General features: G+C 61.8%; 1 protein-coding gene across 3 annotated transcripts; it reads left to right on the top strand.

The window, feature by feature from the left end:
- Window positions 1–3,925: 3,925 nt before the first annotated feature.
- On the top strand, window positions 3,926–17,092 carry LOC308176472 (uncharacterized protein). Of its 3 annotated transcripts, none has more exons than XM_080552216.1 (2): window positions 3,926–6,881; window positions 6,954–17,092. In XM_080552216.1, the coding sequence occupies exon 2, from the start codon at window positions 12,730–12,732 to the stop codon at window positions 13,900–13,902; it is 1,173 nt and encodes a 390-aa protein (XP_080408342.1). In that variant the 5' UTR covers window positions 3,926–6,881; window positions 6,954–12,729; the 3' UTR covers window positions 13,903–17,092. The 3 variants fall into 2 exon arrangements, with proteins under 3 accessions (XP_080408343.1, XP_080408342.1, XP_080408344.1); XM_080552217.1 differs by having other exon boundaries at window positions 3,926–6,863; window positions 6,900–17,092.
- The last annotated feature ends 588 nt before the right edge of the window (window positions 17,093–17,680 follow it).

The raw sequence follows: 17,680 nt of genomic DNA, 5'->3' as shown, positions 1-17,680 counted from the left end.
CACCAAGCACCCTCGGGGCAGCACTTCCACGAAATACCCATCCTCTTTGGGTACCCCTGCTGGGACCTCCTCGGGGGACGAAGGCGATTCGTGCCGTCCTCGGGACCCCTTCCCCCAGCCCAAACCCGTGGCCCCTTCCTCCGCAGCCTGATCCCTGCTGTCTCCTGCTGACTCCACGAAGAGCAGATGGCTGCAGGAGCAGCGCAGACGGCACCGGCTCCACCTCCAACCTCCCCACTGGAGGCATCGCTGCACCCCTGAGCAGCTCCGTGGGCACGGATGCGTTTTTCCCCCACCCTCCCCGCTAGCACTGAGGGCAGCCACCAGGTTTTGCTGGCGTTTTCCCTAACTACAGCGGGTTTTCAGAGCTCTTTCCCTCCTCCCCTGCCCCGTGGCCCCTGGTTTATGACCCGGGCTGGTTTTGTGAATGGGCTATTGTAACAGGAGCGGGGAGAAGGAAGGGAGCAGATGGGAGCGCGCTCGCCCTGGGCGCAGCAGCCCCGCGCGCTGAGCGATGCGGCCAGGTGCTAAAGGCCAGCCTGGCTTGAAGGTTACCCAGAGCCGAGAAACACGAGAGGCAGAAGGCCTCGCAGAAGGGCAGAACCCACCCTTACAGCTCTGTTCTTACAGCCCCTCGCTACCCCCAGCACCGAGGGGTCTCCGCCGTGAGCAGCCCCCCCTTCGGTTTGCACGACGAGGGGCTGCTGCTTGCTCCCGTTCTGCTGGCTCCCCAGGAGCAGCACCCCCCCCCCCCCCCCCCCGTGCTTTCTGCTTTCCAGGGCAGGAACAGCCCGAACCGCCCTCCTCGGGCAGCCGTTCAATTCCTCCTGTGCTTCACAGAAACCCCGAGCCCAAACACGGAGCCGTTCTGGCACCCGTTCCTCGCCACCAGCGCCTCCGAGCCTGCCCTCACCCAGCCGCAGGGCACCGAACCCAGCAGGGCGCTGAGGCGGGGGGGGGGATGAGGGCAGATACAGCCTTGCACCCCCGTGGCCGGATCCTGAAGGCTGCAGCAGTGCAGGCGCAAGGGGGTATCACCACCCCCAGCACCCCCGCAGCCTCCCCATTTTGGAGCAGGGGAGATGCTGGGGGTCCGGCACAGGCCCCCCCGGCAGCAGGGGGGGAGCAGCCACCCCCAGGACACACACACACACACACATTCCCTTCGGAGTCACAGCGGCTGGAGAATTCCAGCTATTCCGGCATCTTTATCTTTTTTGGCTACAACTGCTCCTTCGGCCACGTTATAAATTAAAAGCCGCTTCGCTTTCAACCCTCCCCGAGCCGCACCTTTTCACCTCCCTCCCCTGGCAGGCGTGGGGGGGCTGCTCCTCGCCCCAAAGGTCTGCCGCAGAGCCCCCCCTCCCTCCCCGAGGGGTGCCAACAAAGGCTCCTTGCAGCAGGAGCTTGTCACCGGTGATGGACGGCGTGGCTGGAGCCAGCGCCGGGCTGCGGCTGAGCACGGCTCGGCCACCTGGATGGCACCGGCACGTGGCCAGGCCTGGGGACAACCCGAGGGCCCCGCTCCACGAGGGAAAAGCCCCCCCCCGGCTCGCAGCAGAGGGGTCCGTGGGGACGCAGGTGTCACAGAGCCATGCCGAGCCCCGTGGTGGCGACCCGTGGGTTCGGCCGGCGGCAGCGGGATGACAGACAGGCAGCTCGGGGGGCTGAGCTTGGGGAAATAATTCTCTCCATCCTATGTGGCTTCCTACATAAGGTATCAGTGCTGCTCTTGATTAGAGAAAAGCTTCCCATATTACAGGCTTTTGGCTCCAGGGAGGAACAAGTTGGCCAATTGCAATTATTAAGACATTTAAAGTGCATTTAACCCAGGAGCCCTTATTTTCCCCTTTCAATGTAACCACTAATTCCTCCTAAATGGCCTGCTCCGCGCTCCCAACCAGACAAAGGATTTAATGTTTGACTGGAGAGCTTATGGCGCGGGCGCTGCGAGCGGCGGAGGGGAGCGAAATGCAGAGCTGGCGCAGCCCCCGGGGGGAAACCAGAAGGGGACAAGTCCTGGGGGACCCAAGCAGCCATTTGGGGCATGCCCTGCTGAGCCGCTGTCCTCCTGGCTGGTGTCCCAGAGGCATGGGGCCACCCCAAGTCACGTTTGGGTGGGCAGCGAGCTGCTGGAGCCCAAGGAGCTCACCCTGCTGCCATCCTACCGGGCACCAGCCCCTGCCACCGCGGCTTGGGGACAGCCCCAGCAGCCCCCCAGCATCGGGGCAGCCCCGGGATGGCCCACGAGCTTTGTTCTTCCTTCCAGGGCTGGGGATTTATTTGCCTTTTTGCTAGCTGCTGCTGGATCCCCCTCCGCCAAAAAGCCACCGCGGATGCTTAACCCAGGGCTGGAGGCGGTGGACTCGTAGCGGGGATGAACCTGAGGCTTTCATCTGCAAAAACATCGCCACTTCCCCACGAGGCAACCACCGAGGAGGCCTCACCAAATGGTCCTGAGCCAAAGAAAATTGCTATGCTGGAAGCAGCCCGGCCTCATCCTGCCCCAGGCGCATTTCCAGCCCCGGGTGGGCGCCGGCAGCACCCCACGGGCTCGGCTCGCTCCGAGCATCGTTTCCCCCCCCCGCCCCAAAAGATTTATCACCTCCGAAGGGCTCCGAGCCCCCCGGCGGGGCGCCCAGCTGCTGGCGCACATTTCTTCGCACTTAATTCCTCCCAGAGAGAGGGGGGCTCTCGGAGGAAGCCTCGCCAAGCCCCGGCTCGCCTCCGGGCTCCCATTCCCAGCTGAAGCCCGGCCCCGATGGGTAAAACAGATGTGGCAGCAGATGCGAAAGTCATCGGCTCCTCGCGGGTCGGGAGGGGGGGGAAGAGCAGCCAAAAAAGAGCCGGGCGGGACGGGGCGAAGGGAAACCAGATTTTTGGCACAGGGGTAGGCAGGAGGCGGCGGAGCCGTGGCGGAGGCAGAGCCGGTGTGAGCCCGGCTCGGGCTGTGCCGGATCCAGCCCCACTCCCCAGGGTTTATTTCCCAAACAACAACAACAAATTGGTTGCAGATTCCAGGCCGGGTGGGGAAATAAAAAGAAAATCAAACCCAAATCCTTTGACTGCAGAGATTAAAGGGGATCAGAGGCCAAACACACAGTCAGCACCCAGCTCCTACCACTCACATGACAGAGGCTGCCTCGCACTCGGGCTGTAATTAAACAGCTGTGTTTTCTTTAAAGCACAATTTAGAGTTTGTTCAAACACCGTTTTGGTAGGGTACCACGGGATTTCGGATGAATAGACTTTCAAAAAAATATATATATTTCGCAGGGTGGCCCTGAATTTGTGACCGGGGAAGGAGGCAGGAAAAAAAAAAAGAGGCAAGAAAATATTTGGAAGGGGAAAAAGGAGCGGAGCGAGCACGGCCCCGGCAGCGAGGACACACAGAGGGGGTGCTGCCCCTCGGTGGAGGATTAGGTGCCACCAGCAGGCGCAGGGTTAAGGCTGGGAGCAGCCCCCCTATTAGGAGCCGAGCACAGTTAATGGGGTAATATTAACCGGGGCGCGATGGCAGGATTTCAGCCCAAGCCGCCTCGCCTCCGGCAGGAGCGCACAGCCCCATGCACGGCTCCAGCTCCCCAGGGAAAACCCGACGCCAAGCCCAGCCACCAAAACCGCCTCCTCCGAGGTGCAGGACCAGGGGTGCCAGCACCCCCCCGGCACAGCCAGCACCCCCCCAGCACACTCACACACACACACACACACACGCGTGTGCACGGCGATGGAGAGCACGACCCCGCTTGCAGCAGGTAGCGCTGCCCAGCTCGGCAGCCAGTCGATAGCTAATTTGAGGCTCAGCCTTTCAACCATTTCCCATCCATTGCAGAAAATGGATCAGGCTCCCCCGGCTGCGGGCAGATCGAAGGGACCCTCCCCCCCCCAAGTTGGGGTGGTAGGACAAGGGCCGCCAGCCCCCCCCACACACACGCAGCAGCACAGTGGCATTAATGGGAAGTCGATGCAATCGCTAATGACCGCGCTGGCTTTGACCTTCAGGAGGGCCAAAGCTCCGAGCTGGTTCGTTAAAAAAAAACTGCAGCATCAGCCTGCTGGCTGCTCCGGGAGGCTAATTGCAGAGTGGCTTGCAGCATGAAATTTGGGGGGCTGGGTGAAAGCCAGGCTAGGGTTCAGGCTCCTGGGCACTAATGCTGCTGCGGTCCCCAAAATAGAGCTGAGCTGGGTGCAACTGCACCCACCTCGCACTGCCCAGCCCTCCCCAGGGCATCACAAGAATAAATTGTGCGCCCATCCTTCCGCCAGGAGCAGCCTGGGGGTCCTCACCTGAAGCCATGCCCGCAGGGCTGGAGGATGCACGATGAAGGACAAATTATCAGCAAGACCCCCCAACATCCAGGAGCAGAGCCAGGACAGGGCCCCTCTCCCGGCCATATAACCTGCGGTGGGGTAACGGGGCCCACCTGGGGTCCTGCTGATGGGTGACGATGCCCACCTTGGACCCCATTGTCTGGGATAACGATGCCCACCTTGGACCCTATAGTCTGGGACAGTGATGCCCACCTGGGATGCCATGGATAGGATCAAGCACAACCCTCCCAGACCCCCCCCACAGCTCCCCGCAGAGGACGAGGAGAGCCCCTGGCTCGTGGGGAAGGACCCAGGCACCCACTCGCCCCCAAGGGACCCCCACAGCCCCCTCTCGGCCCCAGACCTTGGGGACAGCCGGTTGCAAAGGTCACTGTTGCCCTCTGGTGGCCCGGGGACGGGGACAGCGGGGACAGCCCGGCTGCGACCCCCGGGGCTGGGGCAGGGACCCCGCGGGGTCCCCAGCGGGCAGGAGGGGAGGGGCGCGCGGCGGGACCCCCCTGCTTTTCCTGGGGGGAAAAAAAAAGGAAAAACGGGGAAAGGGAGAGCGTGCAGCCCGGAGGGGGTGTGGGGAGGGGGTGGCGTGGCAAACGTCATGGCATGGGGATGAAAATCCGTGTCCCCGTGACGTGCAGGACACGTGCACTGAGTGCGCTGGTGCTCAGCCGGGCTGCCAGCACCTGCAGGCAGTGCCGGACGCTCCTCGTGTTCAGTACCCCTCTGATCCCCCAGCACGCCCCATCTCCCACGTGCAGCTGCTTCTCTGAGCCTTCAGACCCTCGGCCAAGCTGGGGGACAGATCCTGCACGGGAAATAAATCAAATCCCCCCCCCTCCAAGGGATGACAACATCCATCTTCTGCCCCCGGCAGCAGCTCTCCGTCCCGACAGGTGCCTCTCTCATCCAGCCCCTGCTCCGAGCTCAATATTTTCCCTCTCACAAACAAATCGATACGGAGCGCTCGGAGGCTGCAAACCAAAAGGCAAAGTCCGCAGCTTGCTAAATCTGAAGCTGTAATTGCAGTCGCAGCACGGGGAGCCCTCCCTCTGTCCTAGGATTTGCCCATCTCAGCCAGAAACCAGCAACCTGCAGGTCCCGGGCTGCAATTCTTGGCCGCTGGCCTGGAAATCTCTAAAACACACGCGGAGGAGGGATGCTCTGGTGGGCAGGGGTGATGCTTTGGGATCTGTGGGGTGGGGGAACCCCTTGGGACCCCGGTTATGTGGCGGTGGCATCAGCTGCGGGGTGCTGGGGGCAGGCACAGCCGGCTGGGTTCCTGCACCCGGCTCCTGTATTGTGCTGGCAAAACCCTGTCAATAAGCATTAAGAAAGCATCCAGCTCGCTAGGGAAGGGAAAAATCTGTAGGGTTAAGATAAAGACATGATGACAGAGCAAGACAGAGCGTTATCTCGGGCACAGTGGAAGGAAACGAGAGCTGCACGGGAGGGAGGCAGCGAGCAGGGCTGCTTTCCCTGGGAGAACACGAGTCTGCCAGGCTGAAGGTCGGGAGAGGGCTGAAGCAAATGAGCTTTTAATTGGAAATGAGCACGGCCATCACGCCTGCCCCTGGCTACCTGGGAGATGCTAGCTGGCGGTCCCGCAGCCTCTCTCCCACACCCGGTACAAAAACCCGAGCGGGGTTTTTCTCCCGCTGGCACAATGAGTGGCAGCAGAGCCCCCCGAGGAGAGCCGAGCAGCCTGCTACCCCGTTACCTCCCAGCAAGAGTGGGAGGTGGAGGGGAAAGATCCTGTTTGGCCTCAGAGCTTAAAGACACATGCAAAAAAAGCCACAATTTCCTCGAAACTTTGCATCTGCTGGAGCTGTGGGGCTGCTCCGCCGGCGCCGTATTGGATCCATACGTTGCGCCGTGCAACTCGAGCCAAGCTCGCACTGCGGGAGCCGCTGGGCCTCAGCAGGAAAAAGCCCGGAGCCCGAGAGGTTCCCAGGCAGCTAGAGCCGAGCTGCAGCCTCCTTCCTCCCCCATGTCTTCCTCCCATGCACCTCCGATCTGCGCACCAGCAGGGTTTCCAGCCCAGACTGGAACCAGCAGTGCTAGCAAGCCCTGCTGCCTCTCTCCAGTTTGTCTCCCCCACGGTGAAGCTCACGGGGAGGCTGGTGGCTATTGTGGAGAGGTAAAAACCTCGGTGGGTCTGCACTCTGATGGCCTCCTGCACGCGGGAGGTGCAGGAAGTGCAGAAGATGCAGGTGGTGCAGGAAATGCAGGAGGTGCAGGACATGCAGGAGGTGCAGGAAATGCAGGAGGTGCAGGAGATGCAGGACATGCAGGAGGTGCAGGAGATGCAGGACGTGCAGGAGATGCAGGACGTGCAGGAGATGCAGGAGGTGCAGGCGGTGCAGGAGGTGCAGGACGTGCAGGAGATGCAGGAGGTGCAGGCGGTGCAGGAGGTGCAGGACGTGCAGGAGATGCAGGAGGTGCAGGAGGTGCAGGAAGTGCAGGACATGCAGGAAGTGCAGGAGATGCAGGAGGTGCAGGCGGTGCAGGAGATGCAGGACATGCAGGAGGTGCAGGAGGTGCAGGAGATGCAGGAGGTGCAGGACGTGCAGTAGGTGCAGGACGTGCAGGAGGTGCAGGAGGTGCAGGAGATGCAGGAGGTGCAGGAGGTGCAGGATGCGCAGCGCCCCGAGCCGCGAAGCGCCACGCGGAGCCTCCTCGCCGAGGAGTTAGCCAAAGTGCAGGATTACAGGCAGGCCGAGGTAAAGAGCGGTCGAGACCACAACCCCCTAACAAGGTCCTAAGCAAATCCGTCCCAGATGTGGGCCTTCCCATCAGGAAGCAATAAACACGCAGTCGCAATAAAGGGAGCTGCAAGCACTCCGCTGGGGCTGCGCCGCGGTAGCGACTGCCTGCAGCGGGAGGGACGTGCGCCCTGCTGCTCTCCCCGTCCCGGGGCAGAAACATCTCTGTGATGCCTGCCCGCATCCTTCAAGCCAAGGGCAGATGGATTTTGCCCGAGCTGGCAACGCATCTCTGCTTTTCGGCACGTTTTGGGGTGGAACGGGAGGAGATCCCAGCCGTAGCATCTCGTGGCACGTGGTACCTGGAGCTGAGCGGGTCTTTTAGGTGCTCAGCTGGGAGCTCGAGCTCTGGCCTGGTCCCAACATGCTGCCCGGTCCTATTTATGCCTGCAGTGCCTTCCTCCTGGGCAGACATCCCCTTCCCTGCTAGATGGAGGTGGCCAAGCCCCTAACACGACACTCACCGACCCAAGGCAGGGCTCCTGTGGCCGGGACCCAGCTCCAAGTGCTGCAAAGCTGGGAGGGCACGGGTGGGACTGGGACCCCCGAGCTGGGCACGGGGTGAGCCAAGCTTTGCTCCAGGAGGGTCCAGAAGGAAAAAAAATTGCTGCTCCTGGCTTCAGGTGAACAACTTCCTTACCTTGGCAGTGGCTACGGAGATGAGCCCTGGTCTGAAATTGCTTCCTCTGAATTAACATCCATTTTTTTTTTCCCATCAGTGCATTTGGCGAGACATTTCGGCTGCCCGCAGGCAGTTCAGAAAGCAGAGCAAAGGTGTGAATGGGTGAGCTGTCCATCTCCCCAGCGTTCAATGGGTTCAAATAAATACTGATTAGCCCTGCCAGCGCTGCTTTCCCACATGCAAGTGTCACAGAACCAGGAGAGGCTAACCCGCCTTTAGGGGAGGTATTCCTGATTTACACCAGGGCCAGGGATCTGTCCCCGGTGTCCCCAGCAAGCAGCGCGATGCTCAGGGATCACCTCCACATGCATCTCCCTTGGGGGACGAGCAGAAGCTGCTTGGCTTTCCCATGGGAAGGAGGGGAGGGGGACTCATTAAGCAGCTCCACACCCTGGGATTAATTAATGTGCCAAGCACCAGGGAACGCAAGTCCCTGGAGGAGGCAGCAGCCCCCTCGCCCTCCCCACGCTCCCATTTCCAAGGAAGCCCCCGTCCCATAGCAGGGACCCCCAGGGCCGGTGAGTGTGGGGCTGCATAGTGAGGGGGAGCACCAAGGGGGGGCTTCAAGGACGCAGGGAGGGCCGCCTTGCCCCCCTGTGATGAGGTGCTGGGTGCCAAGCCATGGAGCACACCCCTCACCCTGCCAAGACCCGCAGGACACCTTGACCACCCCCAGCACGAGAAGCTGGAGAGCATCCAGCTGGGAGAGCCCCCCCGGCCAGGCTCTGCCCCACGGAGGTCCCCACGGGGCAAATGGGAGCAGACTCGAGGCTTCCCCTCCCTCCTGATCCCCGCAGGGCTCCGTGCCCCCTGGCCCCAGAAGCTCCTCCCGAAGCCGAGCGGAGCCGTGCCTCGGGCAGGCTGAGCTCCCCGCAGGCAGCCTTTGCAAGCTGGTGCTTTTTAATCTGGCGGCGCACAAACCGGGCAGCTCTCCAGCCCTCGGAGCTGTTTTGCATTTAGGCTTTGTTGGCTTTTAGCTACCGCATCCAGGGCAGAGGCAGGAGCAAGGCTCCCCGTCCCCACCGGCTCTGTCCCTGTGCCATCACCTCCGAGCTTTGTGGGTTTTTTTTTTAGGGCTTTTGAGCCAGGATCTGAGCAGCACCGGGGTGCCAGGATTGACGGCTGCTGTGCTCCACCATTGCCCACCCCACTGTGGCCCATTGCACAGCATCCTTGGGGTCAGATCGTGGTGCTGGAGGCAAAGCACCCTTACTGCGATGGCCCTGAGGCTGCTCCCACCCCTCCATCCCGTCCCGGTGGGGTGGATGGGGAGGGAGCCACGTTCGGGCTCGGCGTTCCCATGCCTTCGAGGCGGGCTTGGTGGTGCCTTTCGGAGCTGCTCGCCCTTCCCCATCCCGGCCTTTGATCCGCCTCCAGCTCTCGGCTCTCCTCGGGGTTTTCTGCCCTGCTTTCTCTCCGCGGGGATTTCCCGGACCACCTGGGTGGAACATTTCTGCGTTTCTGCGTTCCCCCACGCAGCTCGATCCCGGCGTGGGAGCACGCAGCAGCTCCTGCGCTCGGCCTCGCCTCTGCTCCACACGGGTGGCTGAGCCGCACAGCAGCGTCTCCAACCTCATTAAATTCCCAAGGCTTGGGGGGGTTTTAGTGCTGGTGAGCCCAATAACCAGCACACCACGGGTCACCGGTGGCACCCAGGTGGCAGACACGGGACACATCACCTCCCCAGACCCGTGGCAATAGGAGCTGCATCCCACTCCCCGCTTGGTCCCACTGCAGCACCCCCTCCAGCACCAAAACCGAGCCATAGCCAGCCCCTGGCTGTCCCCATCCCCTGTCCCCACGTTGCCACACCACCTCCCCGGGAGCCAGCCCGCAGGATACGGCCCCCGCTCCCCCCCTCCAGCACGCGTGTCCAAGGAGAAGCAGGCCCCGGTGATTTCTCCCCCCCTGCCTCTCCCCTTGCAGGCTGTTTTTCTCCCCCTCTCCTCCTTCCATCAAGCAGCAAATATGCTTTCAGAGCAATAAGACGGCTGTTCAGCCTTTGGAACAAATGTTCTCTGCCAGGCTTCGAGCACAGGGGCGGAGGGGGGACTCACACTGATTTAATGACAGTGATTTAAGCAATTTGATCCATTTTTATGGCGCATTTACAGTTAGGGGAAGAGGGAAAAAAAAAAAAAAAGAGGAGAGAGAGAGAAAGGCAGGAGTGGAACGGAGGCAGGAAAGGTTAGGGAACGCACCCCAGCAGGCGCCCGCGGGGGGAGCGCGGTGCCGCAAGCTGTTCCCCACGCGGCTCTGCCAAGGCGAGCCCTCGCCAGCCTCCTGCGCCCTGCTCCCAAACCTGGCTCGGGGCTGCGCCAGCTCCCGGGGCCGCAGCTCGCTGGGGGACACATCCAAGCCCTCCGCCGGGGCCGTGCATCCCCGGGGCTGGGGGCGAGGAAGGGCTGATCCTGCTCCCCGCAGCGTGCGCGGCGCAGGTGCACGGCCCCCGTGCTGGGTGCAGGCGTGGGGGGTCGGGATGGGGCTGCACCCCCTGTCCTGAGGGAGAGGCAGTGGGGGCTCAAAGCAGGACCTTTGGGAGGTCCCGGCTTAGCCACCCCCCAGGATCAGCCCACTTCTTAATGCTTTCAGAAACTGGGGTTGCAGCTGAGCATTTGGGGTCGCGCACGGAGCCCTGGGGTGCCGTGGGGAGGTGCCACCCCCCCCCCCCCCAAGGGGCACCGCCAGCCCCCGGTAATTTGGGGATGCGCCAGCTCAGACGGCCCTGCTGCCCCGCACAGCCCTGGAGCAGGGGGCTCGATGCCTCCAGCAGGCTCCGTGCTGGCCCTGGGGGCGCACGCACCGCGCACCGGGGAAGGGGGGGGGTTGATGGATGGCCCTGGCACCGCCAGCAGCGCCTGGGCCAGAGATAAATGGAATAAATGCTGAGAGCGGCCAAGGGAGGAGGAAACCCGGCGAGATCAGCCCGAGGGGGCCTTGGCTCGCCGCGTTGGCAGCACATCTGGGACGACTCGGATTTTGGGTGGGTTTGTAAAGGCGGTGAGGGGGGGAACCAGCTTCCAGCACCTGAACCCCACTGTGGAGCCAGCGCTGGGAAGCGGGGTCACGGGGGTCTGGGGATTGGGGTCTCCCATCTGATTTTAAGGTGCAGGGGCTACCTCCAAAGCCCAGCTCCACTCCCAAACATCTGAGCTGCTCATTGTGATTTAAGCAAGTGGGGGTTTGGGGGACCAGGCAGGACACGGGCTTTCCAGGCCGTTCGGTGAGGCTGTGTCTAAATCGGTCTCCAAAACAAGTGCCCGTACGGATTTATCCACCCCCCCTCCTCCTCGCCCAGCTATTTTGGAACCAGGAATGCAAACACCAAAGGAGCCCGGGGCATTAACACGGCCTCAGCATCGCACCCTGCCTCGTGCAGCTGCTCAGCCCGTGGCCTGGCCGGGGGCCCCCACGGCACCCAGCTCACCCCAAAACCTCGCTGCCCCCCTCGGTGCAGCACCTGGCGATGCGAGGGTGGGTTTGAGAGCGTTTCCCACCCAGCCAACCCCCACGGGCCCCTTTCGAGTCCAATATCCAGGCGGTAAAGCTGTACGCTGCAATTAAATCGGCCGTTCGTTTCCCAGGCATCTGTGGTCACTGGTTTTATGGCAGGGTAATTGCAACGTAACGCAGGGGACGGGAGAGATTAACCCCGCTTCGGCTCGCACTGATGCCAGCGAGCACATCGCTCCTGCCTGGGTTACACCGAGGGCACCATCACCTCGCCATCGGTCCTTCGCCTTGATGCCCTTTGCGTCCCACGGGAACAAAATACAAGGGCTCCCGGGGGGGCTTCCTCAGGGTGGGGAAAGGGGTACCCATAAGGGGGGGGCTCCCCAAACGGGTTTCTGCAGCCCGTACCTGCCCAAGGGAGGTGGGGAAGGAAAAGGGCTGCCTGGAGCACGCGCCCTCCTTCCTCACAGCCAGAAAAACTCTTTGCAGAGGCCTGTTTGTTTTTTTTTCTCTTTGTTTGGGATTTATTGTCTATAAAATATCGAGGCTCCCCTGGAGGTACACGTCCTCTGAGCCCTGAGCAGCACCGTGAGTCCTGCAGGTCTGCGGTGGGCTTTGAATCCACCTGAAAATGCCCGATTTCAAGGGGTGCAGCAAGCGTGGGTGGCACTGGTGCCTCCACCGACTCGGGGACACAAACCTAGCATGGGATTGGGGGTTTTGTCTTCTTTAAATGCCTCCAAAGAAGGAAGAAAAAAAAAAATCCCAGCAGCAAACAAAATAAATCTTCCTATCCAAGCCAAAACAGAGAGAAAATAGCCAGGGACCTTGGAAGGGAAGCTGTTTATTATAGTCAGGGGATGCGCTGCCAATTTCGGCAGTTGGACGATTTTCCTTTTTCAGCCCATAAATAGACGCCCCCCTGCTCCGGGGTGGGCCGGCTCCCTGGGCTTGGCGGCCGCTCAGGAAAACCGTCCCCGTGGGGGCAGCAACCCAACCCGCAATGGGACGGGGCAGGGATCGCCCCAAAGTCTGCCAGCGGTCCCTGCTGGGGCACAAAAATAGGGCAGCTCCTGATTTGCCCCGGGTTCCCCAGGAAAGGGTTGGGATTAGGGTTAGGGTTAGGGTTGGGGTTGGGGTTGGGGTTGGGGTTGGGGTTGCGGTTGGGGTTGCAGTTGGGGTTGGGTTTAGGGTTAGGGTTGGGGTTAGGGTTGGGGTTAGGGTTAGGGTTGGGGTTGGGCTTGGGGTTGGGATTAGGATTAATGTTCAGGTTAGTGTTAGGGTTTGGTTTAGGGTTAGGGTTAGGTTTGGGGTTGGGTTGGGTTTAGGGTTAGGACTGGGGTTAGGTTTAGGGTTAGGATTAGGTTTGGGATTAGGGTTAAGAGTGCTGGGATGGTGGTGAGGATCAGGGCCCGTCCATGGGCTCTGCTCCATGCCAGGGCTCCGCACGCTGGCCCAGGAGGCCGTCGGGATCTGCCGCTGCCCCGCTGACTTTCTCTGCTTCCCATGAGGGCACCGCAGCTCCAGGGAAGCTGGGCTCCCTCCGTCACACAACCTTTTGTCTTTCAATTAAAATCAAACCAAAACAATCCACCAGAGGAACGCGGTTCCTGCAGCCGTGCCGCTCCTTCACCCCGATGTCTCCGCAGCCAAGCGGGCTTCGCTCAGCAGAAAGAAATCCACGGGCTGCAAAATCAATCCCAATGGGGGAAGTCTCTGCAAGAGAGAACCCCCCACCACGGGGCCACACGTCCCCGAAAGCCCCCAGCCCCTTCTGGGGCTCAGTGCCCCTCTGCACACCCAGCAGCACAGCTCCTCCTTGGAAATTTTTCCCCTCCAGGGTTCGTGGCTCTGAGCACAGAGCATCTCTCAGCACCAGGGGCTCCCGCCTTGCACCCACCCGTTATCCTCCCCAGGGGGCTCGGGTGCTGCAGGAGGGGGCTCGGGGAGCGGAGGGGGGGGGTTGCAGCCCCCCCCAGCTCTGCCCCTGACCCCTGCAAGGCCAGGTCACAGTGGCCTCGTGGCCATGTCCCCGGGAAGCCGCTTCCTCGCTTTGCGGGGGGAAAATTAAATTTTCATTCAAATTCTCACTCTGGCAGCAGCGACCGCGGCTCAATCTCCACCTGCTGCGTCCAAGCCTTTGCTTTGCATGGGAGAGGCGCGCAGCCGAGAGCTTCCAATTATAAAGCGCACACACGGACACGGGAACAACCGGGCGTGTGGGTCTCAAGCCTGGAAAAAAACAAAACCAGGGGCTCTCAGAAACACGTGAGAAATTCCCTACAGGGGAGCAGGCTGGAGCAGGACCATCCGAGTCCCCTCTGGGTTTTGTGGGGCCATGGGGACCGCCTGCGTGCTTGGTCTGAGAGCAGCACAAGGAGAACCGTGGGGCTTCACGTCCCTCCCGTGACCTGGAGCCGGGCCCTTCCCTCCCCAGGACGTGACGGGAACAAGGCGGAGCTCAGGGTGGTGCAGAGCCACTCTGCAAATCATTTTGGACAAAATAAAGTGGGTGTAAGAGGGTGGTTCTGGGCAGAGCGAAAGGACAGACCCCAAAAGGCTCCAAACGGCACAGCAGCAGCACGGCTTTCAGATCACAGGTGGCAGACAGACAGACGGACACCCACAGTGAGAGTTTTCCCCGTTAATCTCACGCCTGGAGCTGATGCCAAGAAATAACACGGCGCAGGGAGCCAGAGAGGGCTGTGGGCAGAGGGGTGCGCGCACCCTTCCCGGCTGGGGAGGACCCCATTGCTGCCGGGACTCAGCAAACCACATCCCCTGGGATTTCACCCTGTGGCAGCTCCGGGTGCCCCCCGGCTCAGGAAGCCCCCGGGAGGGGGGGGGGGAACACGGAGCAGGAGGAAATTCACCCAAACCTGGAAACCTCGGCTGCAGCCCCAGCGCCGGGGCCACCTGCGCGCCATGCCGGGGGGGGACGCCCGGCAGCAGCTGCCTTGGCCCCGCTTCAAGCACTGCGTGGCCGGGAACAGCTCGGTGTTTCGGCCTGGATATTGAAGCACTGCGCGGCCGGGAACGGCTCGGTGTTTCGGCCCCACTGTTTTTAGGAAGCTGAGCGCCCCTTCCCCAAAAGGCAGGGCTCGAGGAAATAATTTGCCTTTCCTCGGTGACCTCGCAGCACCTCGGGGGGGCTGCACCCTGCTGGTCCCGATCCGGCCACGTTTTGGGCTCGGAGCTAAAGGGGTGCAGCGGAGCCCCGGTGCCTTTTTTACATCACGGGGGGGGGGGGGGGGGACGAAATCCGAGCGAAATCTGCAGCCCCGCCGCCATCCAGGTCGGCGCCCGGTTTCAATTATCACCTGCTGGAGCAGCAGCTGCCGAGGGCCGGGGAGCTCAAAGGAAAGTCAACAAGGGCTTGTTGTTTCAGCTGCTCGGGGGCACGCTGCTCCTCACCCCCCCTTCAGTGCCGAGGGGGTGCCCAGCACCCGCTCAGCACCCGCAGCAGGAGCGGGGCGGCCGCGGGCAGGTAAAGGCTGCAGGGGGGAGCGGGGAGAAAGCTCGCTGGCAACAAGGGGGGGTGGAAAAAAAAAAACCCCACCAGCAACCCAGCCGCTGCACAGAGGTTATCCGGGGGACAGAGCAAATAATTGGCGAGGCGAACAATGCATTTTAATTAAACCTCTGCAGGAAACGAGGGGAGGGAATCGAGTTAATTGCACGGAGCGGGAGCAGGAGATTAAAAACGCTCGGCGCTCGGAAGATGGTGGCTCCCATCCGCCTTTGCCGAGCAAAACAAGGCCACCTGGGGGGGGTTTGCTGGCAGGACCCCGGGGACGGGGATGGCGGGGATGCACACACACAGCGAGCTGCGAGCCGCAGCTTGGGGGTGCCACAGAAACAGCCAAGGGGCTCCAGAGGGGGTCCCCTGTGCTGGAGAGCTGTGGGGACCCCAGGGCACCCCGGGGTGGGTGTGGGGAGCCTGGACACGGGGCAGGTCCTGGGACATTCCCCCAGCTGGGGAATTGCTTGCAGCAGGGGAACAGGATGGGGAATGTGTCCCACCCCATCCCATCCCATCCCATCCCACCCCATCCCACCCCAGGATCCGTGCTGCTTCGTGCCCTCTGCTCCCAGCCCCGTACCGAGCCAAGGACCAGCCTTTAGCATTTCCTGCCCTGCGCACTTTCAGATTTCAGGCTCTCCCACGGAAAAGAGAGGTGTTTTCCTCAGCTATTCCTTCCTCTGACCTTGCACCTCGTTGCTCCAGGCCGTGCCTACGCAGCAGCCTCACCCCATCCCCCTGCGGCACGCGGAGCACGGCCGCGCTCCTCTTCCTCCCCAGGAGAGAGAAAAGCATCGCAGGGCCTGGCTGCCACGGGAGGGTGCTGGGGCCGGGCAGGAGCCCCAAGCAAGCATCCCAAAAGCCCCAAGCATCCTCCCCGGGCAGGAGGCAGCAGCCCCTGCTCCAAGGCCATTCGTGTGCCGCCGCACCCTGCCCTCCATCCAGCCACCCGTTAACGAGCCCCAGCACGAGAAGAGCAATCAGCCCTGCCGCTCGCCTGCCAGCAGCAATCTCCCTCCTTCCCTCCTCTGCATAAATTTCCCAGGCTGTGGCTTTTCGCCTCTGATCCCACACAGCTTTATTCACCAGAGGAGTCTCACTGGGGGCACGGCAATGGCTCCGAAACGAGCCACGTGCGGGGCGCGCGGACGGGGCGCAGCGTGGGGCTGCGGCGCTTCTTTTTTTCCGTGCAGCACGGAACCCGAAATAAATCCACCGGGGGAGCTCAAAGCCGAGCCTCGCTCCCGCCTGGGTACGAGAGCCGGACAAATTATAGCAATTAAAAAGAAGAAAGAGGCACGTTGGCTTTCGTAGCCGCAAACCTCAGGATGCATTCGGCTGCGGAGGGGGGGAGGAAGGTTTCGCAGTCACGCGCGCGCTGCAAAAGCAAAGCGCATCGCAGAATACTTTCTGTCCTCGTTGGCACAAGCTGTCCCCGCAGGCAGCGGGTGTCACCAGAGCCAGCAGGAGGCTGGGACAGCCTGTCCCCAACACAGCCCGGTCTCCGCAGGGGGACACGTGCCGTGCCGTGCCCAAAGCGGGGGCTTTTCGTGCCGGAGGCTGAGCTGGGGGTCTTCCCCCCCCCCGCACACCCCGCGGGAAATGAGAGCTTTGGAGCAGCAAAGGCCGGGAGCTTCTGGTTTTCCCTCACAGCTGCAAAGGGACGGGCAGGAAAAGCCACGGCGCTCTGCTTAAATGCTCTGCTGCTGCTGCCTGAGCGAGCTTTCCACCCGAGCGACCGCGAGCAACCGGCCAGAAAAACACGGCACAAGCTTCAGCTGCGTGTCGGGGGGGGGGGGGGGAATTGCACGGTATTTTTACTTGAAGTCTGAGTCAGAGCCGGGAGGTGAAGCCCTTTGCAGGGCACCTCCGGGCTGTTTGGGCAATAAGCACATCCTGGGAGATGTCCGGAGCAGGGCTGAGCATCCCCACGAAATGAAGGGGAGGTGGGGGCCAAGCCACAGGGTGCAACCCAGGAGCATTTTCGCAGATCTCCTTCCTCTCCATCAGCCACAAGGCCACCCCAGCTGGCTGCCTGTGCTGGGGAATTAATCATGTCCCTGGGGTCAGGATGGTGCAAGCATCCCTGCAGAGGTGGGGGCACTGTGCTGGGGACGGGGACATTTGGCAGCTGCCTGCAGGGAAGGTGTCAGCGCCGCTCGTACAGCCGTGACTCAGAGCCCCCCCGTGGCCGACATCTCCCTCCTGCTCATTTATTCAGCACGTCAAATATTTTGCCCTGCGCGCTTGCACCAGACACGCGTTACTCAGGGTGCTTTTATATGCTGTCACTGCCAGCAGACAGGGGGAAAAAAAAATAAAAAAAGAAAGCAACCAAAAAAAAAACAACCCACAGTGTCATCTTGGGAAACTCAGTTCCCTGCTAGTGCAGCCGAGCATCCTTGTCCTTGCCTGCGTCAGGATCCGGATCCTCTCGAGTTCCCTCGCGCCCTGTGGCTCATAGAAGAAGAGCACAGACAGCCCTGCCAGCGTGCTGGAGGAGAGGCCAGCCAAGGAAAGCTGCGCAATTTTGCCTCCCTTCGGTGAAGGAGAGGCTTTGCTGGCTGCCAGCCCCACAGCCATCCCTTTCCTGCTTGTGCCACAGCCCTGGGTTTATTTGCAGGGCTCGTCAAGCACCCAGCCCTGGGCAGGAGGAGGACGAGGAACAGTTTCCCTGTGTTTAGCCAAAGGATGGAGATGATGCCCTGGTGCGGAGGTGACACGAGAGGCCCCGTGTCCCACGCAGCTCCCTGGGGCTTCTGTCTCACGGTCACACCTGAAAACGTCCCGTTTCATCGGGCAGCTGTAGGAAAAGCTCATGAACGTGCCCCTGGGGATCCTGGCTAGCAGCAGAGGGAGCACGGCCCTGCCCTATTTATAAAGGAAAGCCACCTGGAGATCTCCACTTGTGCTCCCAGCTAGGACATGCCCTCA

Source organism: Anser brachyrhynchus (assembly GCF_964034855.1).
Source record: "Anser brachyrhynchus genome assembly, chromosome: 12".
In the NCBI taxonomy this organism is placed as follows: domain Eukaryota; kingdom Metazoa; phylum Chordata; class Aves; order Anseriformes; family Anatidae; genus Anser; species Anser brachyrhynchus.
This window is presented reverse-complemented; position numbering and strand designations above follow the sequence as displayed.